At 48.4% G+C, this 17,784-nt stretch overlaps 1 protein-coding gene across 1 annotated transcript; it reads left to right on the top strand.

The window, feature by feature from the left end:
- The first annotated feature begins 525 nt into the window (after nt 1-525).
- LOC105482369 (NIPA like domain containing 4) lies at nt 526-16,411 on the top strand. Its single transcript, XM_011742416.2, has 6 exons — nt 526-656; nt 3,386-3,625; nt 7,939-7,995; nt 9,580-9,670; nt 12,506-12,666; nt 13,489-16,411. The coding sequence occupies exons 1-6, from the start codon at nt 620-622 to the stop codon at nt 14,115-14,117; spliced, it is 1,215 nt and encodes a 404-aa protein (XP_011740718.1). The 5' UTR covers nt 526-619; the 3' UTR covers nt 14,118-16,411.
- Nucleotides 16,412-17,784: the final 1,373 nt, after the last annotated feature.

Raw genomic sequence — 17,784 nt, 5'->3', positions numbered from 1 at the left:
GGGCAGAAGGAAGAGAGGAAGGGTAGGAGGGTCCAATGGGAGGAAGGGAGGAAAGGTGGAGGGGAGGAGGGAGAGTGGGAGGGTGGGAGGGCAAGAAGGAAGGAAAAGAAGGAACCCAGGTTCCCAATTGGCAGCAGTACCCACTTCCAACCCCTATGTTGCCACTTCCACCTCGGCAGGAAAGTTGCCCCTTCTCCAGCCATCCAGGGCCCCTGTACTCTTTCACTGGGGATGGAGCTGGGCACCGGTTCAGGCATCGGAGGGGTGGTGCCGGGGAACCCGCCCCCTCACCTCTTGCCCCTGGCACGGGGCGGTGACTCCAGAGCTGGGAGCCCGGCAGCGTCCTCACCCAGAGAAGGCAGGCGCCCCTCTGCGGGCGGCCCGAGCCCTGGGCCCCCTTCCCCCGGAGTTGCCCAAGACGCCGGGTGACTCCTCCCCGAGGACCCTCCCCTTCTGGGAGGCGTCACTCTCCTCACCCCTGGGTCCGGACCCCCGGCGGCTTCTCGCGCGCGATCCAAGCGGGAGACAAGTCGCGGCCACCTGCTCCGGAGCTGGGGAGCCCGGGCGCCGGGCGCCGGGCGCCGTCCGCCCGCGCGTCGGTTCATGTGCCCTGGGCCCCATGGAGCTGCGGGTCAGCAACGCCAGCTGCGAGAACGGTGCGTACGGCAGGGCTGGGGACCAGGCGGGCTCCGCGCTTCGCGCCCTCCCCTCCTTGCCACTCCTCTCCCTCGCATCCTCTCCTCCCAAGGGGGCCAAAGCTGGGGAGGGGCAGGGCCAGCACGAGGTGGCTCCCACCCAGCTTTGAAGATCAGGGTTCTGGCTGAGACTTCATTTTCATCTTCGCGGCTGGGGTGGCTGAGAGGAGGCAGGGAAGGAAAGGATGTCCCTGGGTTGAGATGGGGGGTTAGTTGGGACAGGAATTTTGTCGACAGCAGACACTCTGAGAGTTGGGGGTGGGGGATTCTGTGCTTTTAATGTACTGTTGTGCTTTTAATGTACAGTTGCTTCAGGTTTTAGTACCTGAGCAGTTGGGCTTTCTCTTTGGGTCAATGGGAGGACCACCACAGGACGGTCTTGTCTTTGGAAAAGAAAGAGCAAGAATCACAGGAAGGGGTAAAGAAAGCTCGTTGGCTTCCTATTGCGTTCTGATCATAAAGCAGGTAGTGGACTAGGCCCTTTGCCTGCATTGTCTCCCTGAATCCTCTAGAAGGTAGGTAGATATTATTATTTTACTATCTTGCTATCCCCATTCTAAAGATCCAGAAACTGAGGTTCTGAACAGTTAATAATTTGCTCAAGGTAATACAGTAAGGAAATGGAATATAGATCCAGGGCTGGTGGACGGTAAAACCTTGACTCCTTCCTTGGTGTGGCTCCACTTTCCCACCTTGTCTTGGAACTGCAGGCTGTGAGGTGTCCCTGTTCCTCTAACCTCTTCCCTTCTACAGTGAAGCTTTCAAAGCCAGCCCGTTAGGTGTCTGACTTTGGTTTCCTGAACAAGGCGGGCCATTTTCAGCCTCACCTTTTCTCTGGGCCAGAATGTGTTCCCCAGTCCTAGCAAATTCCGGAAGGGATGATAGGAATCATCTGGCCTATGCTCAGAATTGGATTACTTTGGCCATCAGCCCTCTGTCTTTTACTTTTCACTGCAGTGGAAGAACTTGACTCAATGGAGGGTGCTGAGCCCTTGGGTGCTGCAGGCTTTACTGTGATAGCCAAGTCCATCCACAGAGGGTCCTTTGCCTCCACCTGCTAGAGGTGCATCTTCAGGGAGCAGGGGAAGGGCGTGGGGATGAGTTTGGTCTTCCTCTCAGGAGTCACCTCCCCTAGCCTATGTCATCCCAGGCTCTGGCTCATTTCCTGGGCTCAGGGAACTCCCCAGATTCAGCTCTTGGGCAAGGAAGCCTGAGCTGGAGAAACAGGAATGAGCAGCGCAGAACAAGTCTGATTAGGGACTGAGAGGCCTCTTGTCTCATCTTCCCTTGATTGTGACATGGGTTTTGGAAAGAGAAATCTCACACTGCAAAAGACACATGAATGTGCCCTAGTGGGTGCTGGATCCAGATCTTTCACCAGATGTTGGGGTGACCTCAGCAAGCCCTTCCCCTTCTCAGTTTCCCCAGCTGAAAATAAGAATTTAGGCTGCTTTCTAAGAGCTCTTCAAGCTCTGTTATTCAGGAGTCTGTGTCATGGAAGAAAGGTCAACATTGCCCTTAGTCTGTTCCACCAAGATGCCACTCTGCACTGCAGATGTGCCAGAGCCAGAGCTGCTTGACCATGGACTTGGGGGCCCTTCCAGGCACTGGCTGGGAGTTCTAGGTTGGTGGGAGGGACACTTGGTTGAGGCTTACATCCTTGGCCTAGGGACCTGGGCCTTGGTGGCACACAGCTTGTAAAAGGCTACCTCCAGAGGTCACAAACTCAGATGCCTACAAAGGCCAAGCACATGCCAGAAATTACTGAAAGGAGCCAGATAAGACTCTTGGGGAACTGCAGAAAGTATGTCCTGTTTTAGGGGGCAACACTGCCCAGCTGCACCCAGTGGTTGCCTTAGAAGAGGGCGCAATATGGTGAGCAGACCTGATTTTTCACCGTAGCCTCACACCTGAATTTTCATGGAAAATCTCCCAATTTTTAAACGTTTTCTATTTTAAAATATCTCTTAGGGCCAGGCATGGTGGCTCACATCTATAATCCCAGTGCTTTGGGAGGCTGAGGCAGGAGGATAGCTTGAGGCTAGGAGTTCAAGACCACCCTGGGCAACACAGCGAGACCCCCCATCTCTACCCAAAAAACAAAAACAAACAAACAAAAAGCCTCTTAGGAGGCCAGATGCTACCTGCTTTATTGAGGTGTGTGTGGTGGTTAAGAGCATGGGCTTTGGCATCAGATAAGCTTAGAATCTGACACTGGCTTCACTACTTAGTACCCATGTTTTGGCTTTGGGCAGGTTTCTAAACTTATCAGAGCTTTGGTTTCTTCAAATAAAAGCCTAGAAATGATTGTTGTGCCTGTTTCCAAGTGGTCACTAGAGACCCTCCTGGAAAACCCCAGAGCAGAGGACCATGTGAGTGGTAGCACTGGAGAATTATTGGCTATTTTTTGCAGTTTCATTGAACTTGTGTACTTCTTCTGACTGAGGGTCTGCCCCTGTGCCCAGGTTTGTATCTGGCACGTGGTGGTACAAATTTGTTCTGGTCATGCAAAGAAAGCCCCTAGCTAGAATGAGCACTCACTGAACATTATTATTTTTGGATGGAGGCACAGTATATGGGTATAGCGCTGCAGTAGCAGAAGCACAGGATTTGAAACAGTGGCCAATTCCAATATTTTAAAAGTGCAAATGTCCCCAGTGTGACTCTCTCACCATGGTCTTCCCATCCAGGTTCCCTGCTCCACCTCTACTGCTCCTCCCAAGAAGTCCTGTGCCAGATTGTCGGTGACCTCAGCCCTGAGGTGCCCAGCAATGCCACCTTTCACAGCTGGCAGGAAAGGATCAGGCAGAACTATGGCTTCTACATCGGCCTGGGCCTGGCCTTCCTGTCCAGCTTCCTCATCGGCAGCAGCGTCATCCTCAAGAAGAAAGGCCTCCTGCGACTCGTGGCCACAGGAGCCACGAGAGCTGGTAGGTCCCTGGGCCAGGAAAGGATGGGGCACAGGGCAGCTGAACCCTCACAGGGGCCAGGGCTGCAGTCTAAGAGGATGGCCTCGGCGAGATACAAAAGGCTCATTGTCAACCCTGTCTGGAATCCCACCTGCCAACAGGGTTAGGGTTTAGGGTTAAAAAGGAAGGTCTCCAACCGGAGGTCTCAGTTTAGAGATCCAGCAGGAGGACTTCCTTTAGAATCCAATTTCCTGAGACCTTCATGGTGTCTTTATTAGAGGAGGGAAGGGACAAGTCTCAGGACCAAGAATCAGATACTGCAGGTCTGGTCTTGGTCTTACTTCCTACCAACGTCATCACAGGCAAGTCACAGCTTCTCTGCAAAATGGGAATAGCTACCTCTGCTGAGAGCAATGTCAGACGCTAGTGTACCCTCACTTGTCATCCAATTGAGCTCCCTTCTGGGCTGCCAGAAAATGGTGAGGTCTCTGACCCCAAGGGATTTGCTTGTTTGGGACATAAGATGTTTTCCATGAAACAGTGCTTAAGAAAAGGAATCCTGTGCAAAAGGACTCATTCATTTAATCACCATTTATCGCATGCCTGCTGTATGCCAGGGACAATGCTAGACACGGGGATTCAGTGTCCTCATGGAACCTTCAGTCAAGTGGCAGAGACAGATGAGTCAGTAGGCAGTCGTTTTATCATGTGTTAAGTACCATCATGGGGATAACACAGCCTGCTATGGGGGAATATTTTGGAGGGGTGTGTAAAGCCCAGACTCAGGAGATTAGGGGAGGTTTTTCTAGAAGAGATGATCTCTAAACTGAGACCTAGACGATGAGGAGACAGCAAGGTAAAAGGGGAAAGAGGGAGACAGTGTTCCAGGCAGAAGGAATAATATGTGCAAAGGCTCAGCGGTGAGAGAACTTGAGTGATATTAGAAATCGAAAGTCGTTCAGGATGGCAGGAGCAGGAGGGGTGCATGGTGAGCGAAGGGCCAGCTCATGAAGGGTCTTGTAAACGGAAGCACAGAGCTTAAGTGCAATTGTTAGGTGACTGAAAGGTTTTAGGCAGGGGAGTGACACAGACTAATTTGCAATTTGAAAAGATCCCTGGTTGCTGGGTGAAGAATGGATTAGGGGACAAGCCTGGAGCCTGGGAGGCCAAGTAGGTGAGTGAAAGGACAGAACTTGGGCCCGGAAGATGGAAATGGGAATGGAGACAAGTGGCGGATTCCAGAGCTAGTTTTTGAGGGTAGAGCTTACCAGCTTTGATACAGGTTGGCTTCAAGCAAGGGGGGGCGGAGGAAGAAGTCAAGGATGACTCATGCTTTTGACTTGAGCAACTGGGGAGATGAAGGTGCCATTTCTTGAGATGAAGAGCGTTGAAGGAGGAACAGGTTTATGGGAAGATGATGCATTCAGGTTTGGACATGTTCAATTTAATGTTTCTATGGGATGTTGCACTTTGGAAGCAGACTATTAGGGTTCTAATTCTGGTTCCTCAATTCCTGGTGATTCAATTCTGGGCTAGAAAAGTATCCATTTCTATGCCTCAGTTTCCTCATCTATAAAATGGAGATAAGAATAGTACCAGCTTGAAGGGTTATAAGAAAATGCAACATAGTTAGAATCATACCTAGCACAGAGTAGCACTAGGATTGGCATTACTATTATCTCAGTCAGAGGTCCCCACAGTTAGAGGTACTGGTGCAAACACTAGCACTAGTACTGGTATTACTGTTATCTCAGTGGGAGGTTCCCACAGTTAGAAGTACAGGTCTAGAGCCCATGTGGGCTGCAAAATGAATAGCTGTAAGGTGCAGGGATGAAGCTGGGAACGATGGTCGTTGCTATTCCACCCTTCACTTCTAGACAAGTGCTCGAAAGGCCAGAGAACTCCCAGAGTGCCCGGGAAATTTCTGCTTGTGCTCAGAGAAGGTATCATCGACCATTCAGAATGACAGCTTCCCTGGAATAGGTTTTTTTCTCCAATCTGCTATTTCAGTATCTTCAGTGATTTCAACCCTTAGAGTAGAATGCTCTCAGAGTTCTTAACATTTACGGGAAATTCTGACCTTTTTAGGAACCCGGTGAAAATAAGAAACATTTTCCTTAGAAAAGTGGGCATTCCCAAAAAGCAACATAAGATTTTTGGATTTGTACAAAACTGTCTCAAACCCATCTATGATCATCCATCATTATCATCATCCTTGTTGCTAATGTTATTGAGTATTGACTATGTGCCAGGTCCTGAACAAAGCAGACACAGTTCCTGGCTTTGCAGAGCTTCCATTTTACTGGGCGAAATGTCATAAAATAAGAAGATCAACTAAAATTATAAACAACAATGCCATGAAAGAGAAGAACTGCGCAGTAAGAGAACCCTAGCTGGGTGCAGTCACTCACACCTGTAATCCCAGCACTTTGGGAGGCTGAGGTGTCAGGATCATTTGAGTCCAAGAGTTTGAGACCAGTCTGGGCAACATAGCGCGACCCCATCTGTACAGAAAAATTTTTTAAATTAGCCAGGCGTGGTGGCATATGACTGTAGTCCCAGCTACTCAGGAGGCTGAGGTGGGAGGATCCCTTGAGCCCAGCAGTTTCAGGCTTCATTTAGTTATGATCGTGCCACTGCACACTCCAGCCTGGGCGACCAAGCGAGACCCTGTAGTGGGGGAGGGAGGGAAGGAAAAAGGTAAGGAAGAAAGGAGGGAGAAGGGTGGGAGGGAAGGGAGAGAGAGAGAAAGGAAAGAAGAAAGGAAGGAAGGAAAGGATGGAGGGAGGCAAGGAGACAGGGAACTCCAACAGGAAATAGTAGAAATCAGGGAGTCAGGGATGGCATCGTAGGGGAAGCAACAGTCACATAGCAACCTGTAAAGTGAGTGTAAGTTGAGGCAAATATTAGTAGGAAGAGTATTCTGGACACAGGGAAAGCATGTGCAAAGGCCTCGAGGCAGAAAAGAGCTCATTGTTTTTGGAGAGCTAAGAGAGAGGAGAAGAGTGGCAGGAGATGTGCTTGGACAGGTGAGCAGAGCCAAGACTATGCATGGTCTTGTTAAGGATTCTGGTCTTTATCTTGAGAGCACTCAGAAGCCATTGGTTAGCCATAAGTTGAGGAGTGACATAAGCTGATTCGATTCGCATTCTTTTTTTTTTTTTTTTTTTTTTTGAGGCATAGTCTCACTCTGTCACCCATGCTGGAGTGCAGAGGCGCGATCTCGGCTCACTGCAATCTCTGCCTCCTGGGTTCACGCCATTCTCCTGCCTCAGCCTCCGAGTAGCTGGGACTACAGGCACCCGCCACCACGCCTGGCTAATTTTTTTGTATTTTTAGTAGAGACGGGGTTTCACTGTGTTAGCCAGGATGGTCTTGATCTCCTGACCTTGTGATCTGCCCGCCTTGGCCTCCCAAAGTGCTGGGATTACAGGTGTGAGCCACCATGCTCGGCCCTGATTTGCATTCTTTTTTTTTTTTTTTTTTTTTTGAGACGAAGTCTTGCTTTGTCGCCCAGGCTGGAGTGCAGTGGCCGGATCTCGGTTCACTGCAAGCTCCGCCTCCCGGGTTCACGCCATTCTCCTGCCTCAGCCTCCCGAGTAGCTGGGACTACAGGCGCCCGCCACCTCGCCCGGCTGGTTTTTTTGTATTTTTTAGTAGAGACGGGGTTTCGCCGTGTTAGCCAGGATGGTCTCGATCTCCTGACCTCGTGATCTGCCCGTCTCGGCCTCCCCTGATTTGCATTCTTAAAAGACCACTGGTTAACATGAAAAGAAAAATAGGTTATTAAGGGGTCAAGAGTGGAACTAGAGTAACTATGAAGGAGGCTGTTGCCTCAACCTGGAGCAGGGATGACAGTGCCTTGGTGTAGCGGGTGGCAGTGGAGTGGACACATGCGAGATGCTTTTTGGAGACAGAGTTACCAGTTGCAGAAGGAGAGAGAGAAGAGTCAAAGAGCAGTTCCCTGGTTTCTGGCTTAAGCAACCGGATAAATGAGAGTGCCACTTACTGTGTTTCATTCGGCAGGTGGGTGGGGAACATTTCAAACCAAGAGCTCCACTTAGGACAGAGATTGAGACGCCTGTGAGAAATCCAAGAGGAGATGTGAAGTAAGCAGTTGGATATACACCTGGACTCAGAAGGAAGGTCCAGGCTACAGATACAGAGGCACCAGATATAGATGGTATTTAAAACTTTAGGAACAAATTAACCCACCCAGGAGAAGGCCCAGAACCAAGCCTCAAGGAGGCCGGGGAGTGAGCAGAGAGTTAGGAAAGGTGCCTGAGAAAGTGTGGCCAAGTTCCATCCTAACTTTGTGTCCATTCCCTCCACAGTGGACGGAGGCTTCGGCTACCTGAAAGATACAATGTGGTGGGCTGGATTTCTCACCAGTAAGTGGGTTGTTTGCTACTAATAACAGTGGCCTATTGATAGCAGGGCCAGAGACAAAGGGAGGGGTGGGTGGGGCGTTTTTGTCTCTAGTATGGCAAGTGTCCATCTGAGGCCCAGATTCCCAGGGGAAAACCTTGACAACCCTTGCAGGGAGAACATCTTACCCTCAAAGCCAGTCTTCATCCATGAAGCGTCTACTCCCAGAGAGGTCTGCACACAGCTGGCAACAATGAAGGTGTATTTTCTCAACTTCCCTTTAAACATAGCTCCATAGCTCTGTTGGTAGTGGACTCTTGACTTTTACATGGTAGAAGCTGGAACTCCTAGGCCAACTTCCCCCAGTCCACAGGCAGTTAATGTGTTGGCCCACTTATAACATAGCTGGTCCGTTACTTAAAGTTTGCCCAAATTTGTATACTCACACATTTCCCCCACTTTCCACCCATCCTCTCCTGCTATCAAACCCTGACTCTTTTAGGTGGAAAAATAACCAGGTTTCTATTCATAATCCCCCTACATCAAGTTTTGATCCCCGTCTCAGCCAGAGCTATCCCAGTGACGATCTCCTTTTAAAGGGGAGACCAGGTCGTTGTCTATCAGCAGAGAGATGGAAAAGACACTTTTTTGATAACCACAGCTATCACATATTGAGGGCTTACTATGTGCTAAACTTTCTAAGTGTTATCCTGTATATTAACTCAGGAGTTTACAAATTGGAAAACTCGGATGGAGAGAAAAGACTTGCCCCCTTGGGAATGTCAGATTTTTCTTTTCTTTTTTTTTTTTTTCTTTTTGAGATGGAGTTTCACTTTTGTTGCCCAGGCTGGAGTGCAATGGCACGATCTCGGCTCACCACAACCTCCACCTCCGGGTTCAAGTGATTCTCCTACCTCAGCCTCTCGAGTAGCTGGGATTACAGGCATACGCCACCATGCCCGGCTAATTTTTTTTTTTTTTTTTTTTGTACTTTTAGTAGAGATGGAGGTTTCTCCATGTTGGTCAGGCTGGTCTCGAACTCCCAACCTCAGGTCATCCACCCGCCTCAGCCTCCAAAAGCGCTGGGATTACAGGCATGAGCCACCACCCCCAGCCAGGAATGTCAGATTTTTCTAATCACCTGCTTGTAGTTCTAGACTCTTCACAGTTCCCCTGGAAAAGAGGGGTCCATGGACCAATTGGTACCTGGAGTATCAATAATTGTAACTGTTTCTTCCTTTGATAATTAACACTTCCTAGAATTTAAATTAAAGATCTAGTGCAAAATACTGGCAGTCCCTGAGACAAATTTGTGCCTGGACTAGAAGCCACGAGGCCTAAAGAACAAGAGGGCTTCTACCCCATAAGCATGTCATGTGACCTTAGGCTCGGGGCCTTAGCTTCACCATCTTTAAAATGGAAGGATCCGATCTGGATAGATTGGGACTGACGTTTGATCAGACTCTCCAGAGAGAGAGCGTACGGATCAGGATTTTAAGGAATGCTGGTCTGGGGATTCTCCAGCTGATTGCACACGGAATGATTCATCTGGGACGGAGACGGTGCTTCTGCGCCATGCTAGCCTCTTTTCTCTCTTCATTTCCTAGTGGCTGCTGGAGAAGTTGCCAACTTTGGAGCCTATGCATTTGCACCTGCAACAGTCGTCACGCCTCTGGGAGCACTGAGTGTCCTCATAAGGTTATTGTCCCCTCTCTAGCCCTCTCTTATTCTGTTCCGTTTTCAGTTTGTTGAGGCCTGGAATGCCAAGTGGGATCGACTGCCAGTTGGCAATCAGGGACCTGGGTTGGTCTCAGCCTCCAGAAAGAGGCAGTGTGCTATAGTTCAGAGCTATAGACCCTGGGAATGTTTGCTGCCACTTGCCCCAGCATCCCCTTGACTGACTGGGTCATAGAGAGGCAGGCCAAGCCCAAACCAGTTGGAAGGGCTTCCACCGTCAACAGGCTGAACGGTGCATACCAGTATTTTGGTGCCTCGATAGATGCAGCATACAAGTTAAGAGCATGTGCTCCGGATTAACGCTGCCTTAGTTCTAATCCTCGCTCTGCCACTTAGTAGTTTTGTTACCATAGGCAAGTCATGTAAGCCACTTAGTCACTCAAAGCCTCATTTTTCCCATCTGCAAAATGAGGATGCCAATAATACCTACTGGAGGCATTGTTCTGAGGATTGAATGAGATAATGCACAGAAAATGCACAGTACAGAGCTGGTACCAAACAATAACCACGGCTGTCACATAGTGAGGGCTTAGTATGTGCTGAACAGTCTGAATGTATCCTGCGTATTAACTCATTTAATCCTCATAGCATCCCTAGTTGAGCCCAACAGAGGTTAAGCAACTTGGCCAAAGTCACCAGGTTCTAAGAGGTCAGGCAGGATTCTAACCCAGGCAGTCTTAATTCGAAAGTCAGTGGACTTAATTGCTGTGTCACGTTGCCTCTCAAGTAAACACTCAACAAATGTTTGATAGTTTTAAAAATAATTGATACTAAACGTCTGTGCTTCCCACTGCCCCCTGAGCTACAAACACAGAGCCAGCTCCTCTGTGGGGGTCCTGGAGCCTCATTTGAAGGAGACTAACCTTGGCCTAACCTTGGAACACTGGTAAATCCTAGCACACCACACCCAGTACCCATCATTTGTTTTACCGTCTTGATGAAAATTTTGCAACATTTGCACACTCAAAAACCAAATAGAACTCATGCTGTACAACTGGCCTGACTCATGCTGTGTAACTGGCCTAACATAGCTGATGTAGCTGTGATACTATAATTGCATATCTGATTAGTTTGCAAATTCCTACTCCGGGGAAGCTGGGAGAGCCATGAAATCCTTGTGTGTGACCCCTGCCTGCATGAACAATCTCTTGAATGGGACATTGTGGCCAAAATGTATTTGGTAGTTTCAGAGGAAAGATGGAAGACAGACAAGAGAGCTTAGATAGACATCAATCTCCTCTCCCCTGACAACTTGAAGCAGGATTTTTGAGGCTAATTGTGTCCCGAGACAGCCAATAGGTTTTTACCCTAAACGAATGCCACCTTTGTGAAGAGACAGAAGCATGCCCCTGAGATCATATGAGGCTTGCCCGTGATTTTTTTCCCTTACTTTCTCGCCTCTGCTGGCTCGGTTCAAGGATGTGAGGGGAATGGAAATCATGTCACCACGGCGCGACAAGGAACTGGAGATAATTTGCCCAGAAATTGAAGACTCAGGGAAGTCACAAGATCCTCTTCAATGAGGCATAGAAGAAAACCCATGAACTTTATAATTAGAAAGGACTCGAGCTCAATTCCTGGTTCCACTACTTGCTAGTCATTTGAACTTGCCAAGTCATTTTAACTTCTTTGAGATTCAGTCTTCTCATCTATCAACTGGAGATAGTATATTTCACTTTGCAAAGAATTGTGAGATGCTAGTGAGGTAGACAGGAAGTTCCTAGCACCATACATAGTACGTAATAAATGCCTAAGATATGGTACCTGTGATTGTCACTGAGGTTGTTTATATTGGCTTACACAAATGAAAGAAATAATAGATTTGTTACGGATGACCCGAGGAGCAGAGATGGAGCAAAAAATAGAAATTACCAGGAGGCATATTTTTGGTAAATGATTAGAGCAAATCTACAACAGCCTCATTTGGCTTGTGAAGGGGTGGGCTCTCTGCCACCAGAGGTGTCTATAAGCCAAAGCTGAGAGCCATCTGTTGGCAGTGCTAAGAGAGGATGTGTCCATTGGGCAGGCAGTGTGACAAGAGCATTTCGAAGTGTTCTTCCAACTCTTCTGTTTGGGAATACTTTCAGTCTCTAAAATGGTAGAAATTCACCTGCATTTCTATTCTTCCAGCAAACATTCTAACACTCCCAGAAATGAGTTTCTATATAAACCATTTTTTGCCCCCCTTCAGGAGAACTGAGGGTGGTGGGAAGCACAGGTATTTCGTATCAATTATTTTTAAAACTATCAGACATTTGATGAGTGTTTACTTGAGTGGCAACGTGGCATAGCAGTTAAGCCCCCTGACTCTGGAATTTGACTGCCTGGGTTAGAATTCTGGCCTGGTCTCTTAGAACCTGGTGACCCTGGCCAAGTTGCTTAACCTCTCTTGGCCTCAGCTAGGGATGCTGTGAGGATTAAATGAGTTAATATGCGGGATGCATTCAGAATGTTCAGCACATACAGAGCCCTCCATATGTGACAGCTGTGTTTATTCTTTGGTACCAGCTCTATACTGTGCATTTTCTGTGCATTATCTCATTTAGTTCCTGAGAACAATGCCCCCCCTGGATATTATTAGCATCCCCATTTTGCAGACAGGGACAATGAGGCTTAGGGTGGTCACATGACTTGCCCATGGTAACATAAGTTTTTTTGGAAGAAAAACTTCCACGTGAGAGAGCAGTGAGTTCTGATCTGTTGTTCTCTGGGAGTGCTTGCTCAGGCCCCATTTTTCTTTGGGACTCTGGGACAGGCATATCTGCTCTAATGCCCTTCTCCCATTTCCATGTGCAGTGCCATCCTCTCCTCATATTTCCTGGGAGAGAGTCTGAATCTGCTGGGGAAGCTGGGCTGCGTGATCTGTGTGGCCGGCAGCACGGTGATGGTGATACATGCCCCTGAGGAAGAGAAGGTCACCACTATCATGGAGATGGCTTCCAAGATGAAAGACACAGGTAGACTCCAAGTCCCTGAAGAGCAGGAAAATACTGCAGGTTGAACGCCCCCCTCTGCCCCATAAAAGGTCACATTGGGCCGGGCGCGGTGGCTCACGCCTGTAATCCCAGCACTTTGGGAGGCCGAGGCGGGCGGATCACGAGGTCAGGAGATCGAGACCATCCTAGCTAACACAGTGAAACCCCGTCTCTACTAAAAATACAAAAAATTAGCCAGGCGTGGTGGCAGGTGCCTGTAGTCCCAGCTACTTAGAGGCTGAGGCAGGAGAATGGCATGAACCCAGGAGGCGGAGCTGCAGTGAACCGAGATGGTGCCACTGTACACCAGCCTGGGTGACAGAGGGAGACTCCGTCTCAAACAAACAAACAAAAAAAATTCAGATTGGGTTCTGACCATCTCAGGTGCTGCCACCTAGAGGAGAAGGCAAGCTAAAGAAGAAACGTTAATGGGCTGGTACTTGTTAGCGAGGCTAGCTTAAAGGCTTCCAGGCCTGGTATGTATGGGTACCATTAATAAGTGTTTATTATGTGCCAGGCACTGTTATGAATGCTTTATATACATTATCTCACTGAATCCCACAAAACAGCTTTATGAGGATGATCCTATTCTTGGTTCTCTTTAACAAATGGGGAAACTGAGTTCTTGGGGGTTTAACAACCTAACCAAGTTATTAGAAAGTCATGAAGCTGGGTCTGGAACCCGTGTTTGTCTGACTCTAGAGCCCACGATCTTAATGCTACCTCCCACTGCCATGAGTCTGGGCCCTAGACACTGCCTGCACCCTCCACAGCTGGGTGATCCTTCTCCCTCTCCTCCCAAAGGGTTCATCGTGTTTGCTGTGCTTCTGCTGGTGTCATGCCTCATCCTCATCTTTGTCATCGCCCCACGTTACGGGCAAAGGAATATTCTCATCTACATCATCATCTGCTCTGTGATCGGGGCCTTCTCCGTGGCTGCTGTCAAGGGGCTGGGCATCACCATCAAGAACTTCTTCCAGGGGCTGCCAGTTGTCAGGCACCCACTCCCCTACATCCTGTCCCTCATCCTGGCACTGTCCCTCAGCACTCAGGTCAACTTCCTCAACAGGGCACTGGACATTTTCAACACCTCCCTGGTGTTCCCCATCTACTACGTGTTCTTCACCACGGTGGTCGTTACCTCGTCCATCATCCTCTTCAAGGAGTGGTACAGCATGTCTGCTGTGGATATTGCGGGCACCCTCTCGGGCTTTGTCACCATCATCCTGGGCGTGTTCATGCTGCATGCTTTCAAAGACCTGGACATCAGCTGCGCCAGCTTGCCCCACATGCACAAAAACCCACCCCCTTCTCCCGCCCCAGAACCCACTGTCATTAGACTGGAAGACAAGAACGTCCTTGTGGACAATATAGAACTCGCCAGCACCTCATCGCCAGAAGAGAAACCCAAAGTATTTATAATCCATTCTTGAAGCTTGGAATATGTGAGTGAGAGGATGAGCCTAGTGGTACAGCCTGACCTCCCAATTTCAAAACCACCTGGTTATTTTCCAGTGCAACTGTTACCAATGGGCTCTCTTTTCTTGAGAAGTTCATTTATACCTCATCACTGTTTCCAGGAGAAACATCTCTACCCAAATAGCAGCGGTGGCAGAACTTCCTGGAAACAGACTCAGTGACCAAATACCCAAGATTACATCAGTGCCTGCAGGTCCCCTGGACCTCCCTTCTCATTCATTCTTTCGGTGCCATCTCTATGCCATTGGGAAGAAGGTGGAATCTGACCCATTGAATGTAGCACAGTCCAAGGACTTCCCTGAGATATTGGTCATTGGGAGTTCCTTTACACCAATTCTCCTCCTGAGATGGAATCTCCGTTGTTGTTGTTGTTGTTTAGCCCAAGGATGACATAGAGCTGGCTCCCAGAGGCCCAAAGGGCGAGTGGCCATGCCTCCCTATCCAGAGCTGACAGGGATACAACCAATGTAAAATATCCTGTTGCTCTTGTCACTTCCTCTTTGGAGGCAGAAGCAAGGCCTCAGCTGACCTTCTTACTGTGAAAGCCACTTGATGTCTCAGGGAAAAATGTCAACCAGCTCATTCCCCGAGCACTCCAGCCTGGCAGTCAGCACCTCGGTATCCACCCAGTCCATCCCACCATCACCCCTTCCCCCTCTACTTACATCCTAAGGAGTCAGTCACTGAGACATAAAGGCAGTAATCGCAGAACTGGAAACAAAACAATAACAGAACCACAGCCAAACTCTGGTGGCCAAACCCAGTGTTTTCATTTTGTCTTACTCTGAAAAAAGAACAGCAAATTCACTGCTTCAAAGCAGCCTGGCTGCCAAGCTAGAATTTGGCAGAATGTACTTTTCTATTCCTCAAGGAGTCAACCAACTTATGATCTGGGGAGGTGGGAAGAGGATGAGGAGCAAAGTTGGGATGTGGCAGAAGACAGTCCCAGGCTGTCTGGATACTAGGGGCTTTTTTGTTGACTCTGGTGCTCATCCAGGAACTTAGGAGAAAAGAACTCAGGGGTAATTTCTGGGCTGCAGCCTTAAAAGCTTAGACAGTGGGATCAGCTGTGAATCTCAATGTCCAAGTGGAGGTGCAGACTTGGCATGGGATGCATTCTAGCTGCTGACCAGATTGCCACCGAGTCCCCCACTCCACTGGTGAGCTGCCACATGGGGAAGTAGCATGCCCTGACTGTTCCAACACCACCTGCTATGGGGAGTACCTCTGGTCCCTTCACATTTGGCCGGAGGCATACAAAAAAAAACAGAGCAGCTGGAGAGAGAGATAATTACTATTCCCTCCCTTCCCATCTCTTTTCTGGCTGCAAGAGTGCAGGGGTTGGAGAAGAACCATTAGAAAGGGAAATTAGTGGGCTGGTATATCTGGAAAGAGGGAAGACTTTGATCCTCAGCCCCGAGGTTGGTGCAGGGCCTCCCCTGTGTGACTCTACCTGCACTCTGTGTTTCTATCCTGTGCCCTAAGTGGGCCAAGCCCAGGTAAATTCCTGCTGGCCTTGGAGCTCCAAGGTTTGGCTGACCAGCAGACTGGCTCCTGACTCTTCAGCCTCAAATCCCCAGTTTTTGATGAATGTGGATTTCCGTCTGTAATTAAAAGCAATGCAACAACTTGGATCTTGAGAATGGCAGTAAACTGAGGGCCCTAAGAGTGTGGTCTGCAGGATCAAGAATAAAGATTTCAGATTATATTTACTTGATACTTGTGTCTTGACCTTCCTTGAGCATGGAGTGATGAAACTGGTTTTTCCAGTGCTGGAAGGACAGTCTCCAATCTCTGAATGAATGTGACTGCCAATAAAGCCCCTACCATGTCTTTGATAGTTAACACCCTTGGTAGAGTGGGAAAGATAGTTTTTGAAATGGAGTCAGTTGAAGACAACTCATCCCTAGTTAACACCTGAGCCCTTACCAGACACCAGGCATAGTAGGTGCTTCCTGTGAATTCTCTCTTTAACTCCTCACAAATCCTCAAGTTGGATATGTTTTTATTCCCATTTATAGATGAGGAAAGGAACTCAAAGAGGTTAAATAATTGCCCAAGGTCACACAGCCAGGAAGAGCAGAGCCGATATCTGGTTTAACCACCAGGCATCATGCATCTCTCCAAGACTAACCTTGCTCCCAATTGTATAATTTGTTTTGGTTTTTTGTGTTTTGAGACAGAGTCTGACTGTGTCCCCCAGGCACACTGTGGTGTGATCCTAGCTCACTGCAGCTTCAAACGCCCAGGCTCAGATTTGGTAAAGTTGAGGCCTTGCTGTGTTACCCAAGCTGGTCTCAAAACTCCTTTCCTAAAGTGATCTTCCCACCTTGGCCTCCCAAAATGATGAGATTTTAGGCCTGAGCCACTGTGCCTGGTGCATAATCTGCTACTACTTTATTCATTTATTTTCTTGTGATCTGTGCTCTTTCCCCATCTGGATACAAGCTTCATGAGAGTTGGCTTTGATTTACTGCTTATCCTCAGTGCCTAGTACATCATAGGCACTAAAAAAAAAAACAAGATTGAAGGAACAATATCACAATCTTTCCTTGCCCAAATTCTCCTGGGACCAGCACTCAATGCAAGGGAGATCCCAATAGAACCCTGCATGTTAAGCAAAGCAACTGTAAACTGATATAGTCAGCAGTGTCTCAGCACACAGCCTGTGACAGGCGCTGTTGGGGGCTTTCACATACAGGACTTCATTGATGATCACAACACTTTTGAGGTAGGCATATTACTCCCATTTGTATAGTGAAAAGAGACTCAGAAATCTGGAACTTATCCAGGCCCACTCATCTACTGAGTAGAAAGCAGAGTCAGGACTTTAACCAGGGTCTGTCCAACCAGGCTTTCTCCATTATGCTAGTGACCAACACGTGAGCATCACCCCAGAGACTGGCTGACAGCAGGGAAAGAGTGGCCTCTTAACCAGGGAGGGATGTGTGAGTAGGAAGCAATTTCATGAGCAGGCATGTTAGTAGTGAAAGCATTTGTGTTTACATTTCTTTAGGGTCCATAGGCAACCTCATAACCACGAGAGGTTAGAAAAGTATAATCAGGCTTGTCGCGGTGGCTCACGCCTGTAATCCCAACACTTCAGGAGGCTGAGGCGGATGGATCACATGAGGTCATCTCTACTAAAAATGTGAAAATTAGACAGGTATGGTGGTGGGCACCTGTAATCCCGGCTACACGGGAGGCTGAGGCACGAGAATTGCTTGAGCCTGGGAGGTGGAGGCTGCAGTGAGCTAAGATCATGCCACTGCACCCCAGCCTGGGTGACAGAGAGAGACTCCATCTTTAAAAAAAAACAAACAAAAAAAGTATAATCAGAGAGCCAGAAGCCCCTCTCAGCGTTTTTGTGAAGATTAAATGAGATAATCCTTATTTGTAAATCGCATGCAGTGGCGCACATATGTTAAATACAGCTGTTCCTTGGTATCTGCAGGAGATTGGTTCCTGGACCCTCATGGATAACGAAATCTAAGGACGGCCAAATCCCTTATATAAAATGGTATAGTATTTGCATATAACCTACTATATCCTCCCATAGACTTCAAATCATCTCCAGATTTTTGTAATACCTAATACAATGTAAACACTGTGTAACTCATT

This window comes from Macaca nemestrina, chromosome 6 (genome assembly GCF_043159975.1).
Source record: "Macaca nemestrina isolate mMacNem1 chromosome 6, mMacNem.hap1, whole genome shotgun sequence".
Lineage (NCBI taxonomy): Eukaryota > Metazoa > Chordata > Mammalia > Primates > Cercopithecidae > Macaca > Macaca nemestrina.
This window is presented reverse-complemented; position numbering and strand designations above follow the sequence as displayed.

Bases quoted from the DNA above. Each gene is read 5' to 3' on its own strand.
- LOC105482369 (XM_011742416.2), top strand. From the start codon at position 620: ATGGAGCTGCGGGTCAGCAACGCCAGCTGCGAGAACG. The intron at 7,996-9,579 runs GTAAGTGGGTTG...TTCATTTCCTAG, and splicing joins GTGGGCTGGATTTCTCACCA to TGGCTGCTGGAGAAGTTGCC. The intron at 9,671-12,505 runs GTTATTGTCCCC...TTCCATGTGCAG, and splicing joins GCACTGAGTGTCCTCATAAG to TGCCATCCTCTCCTCATATT.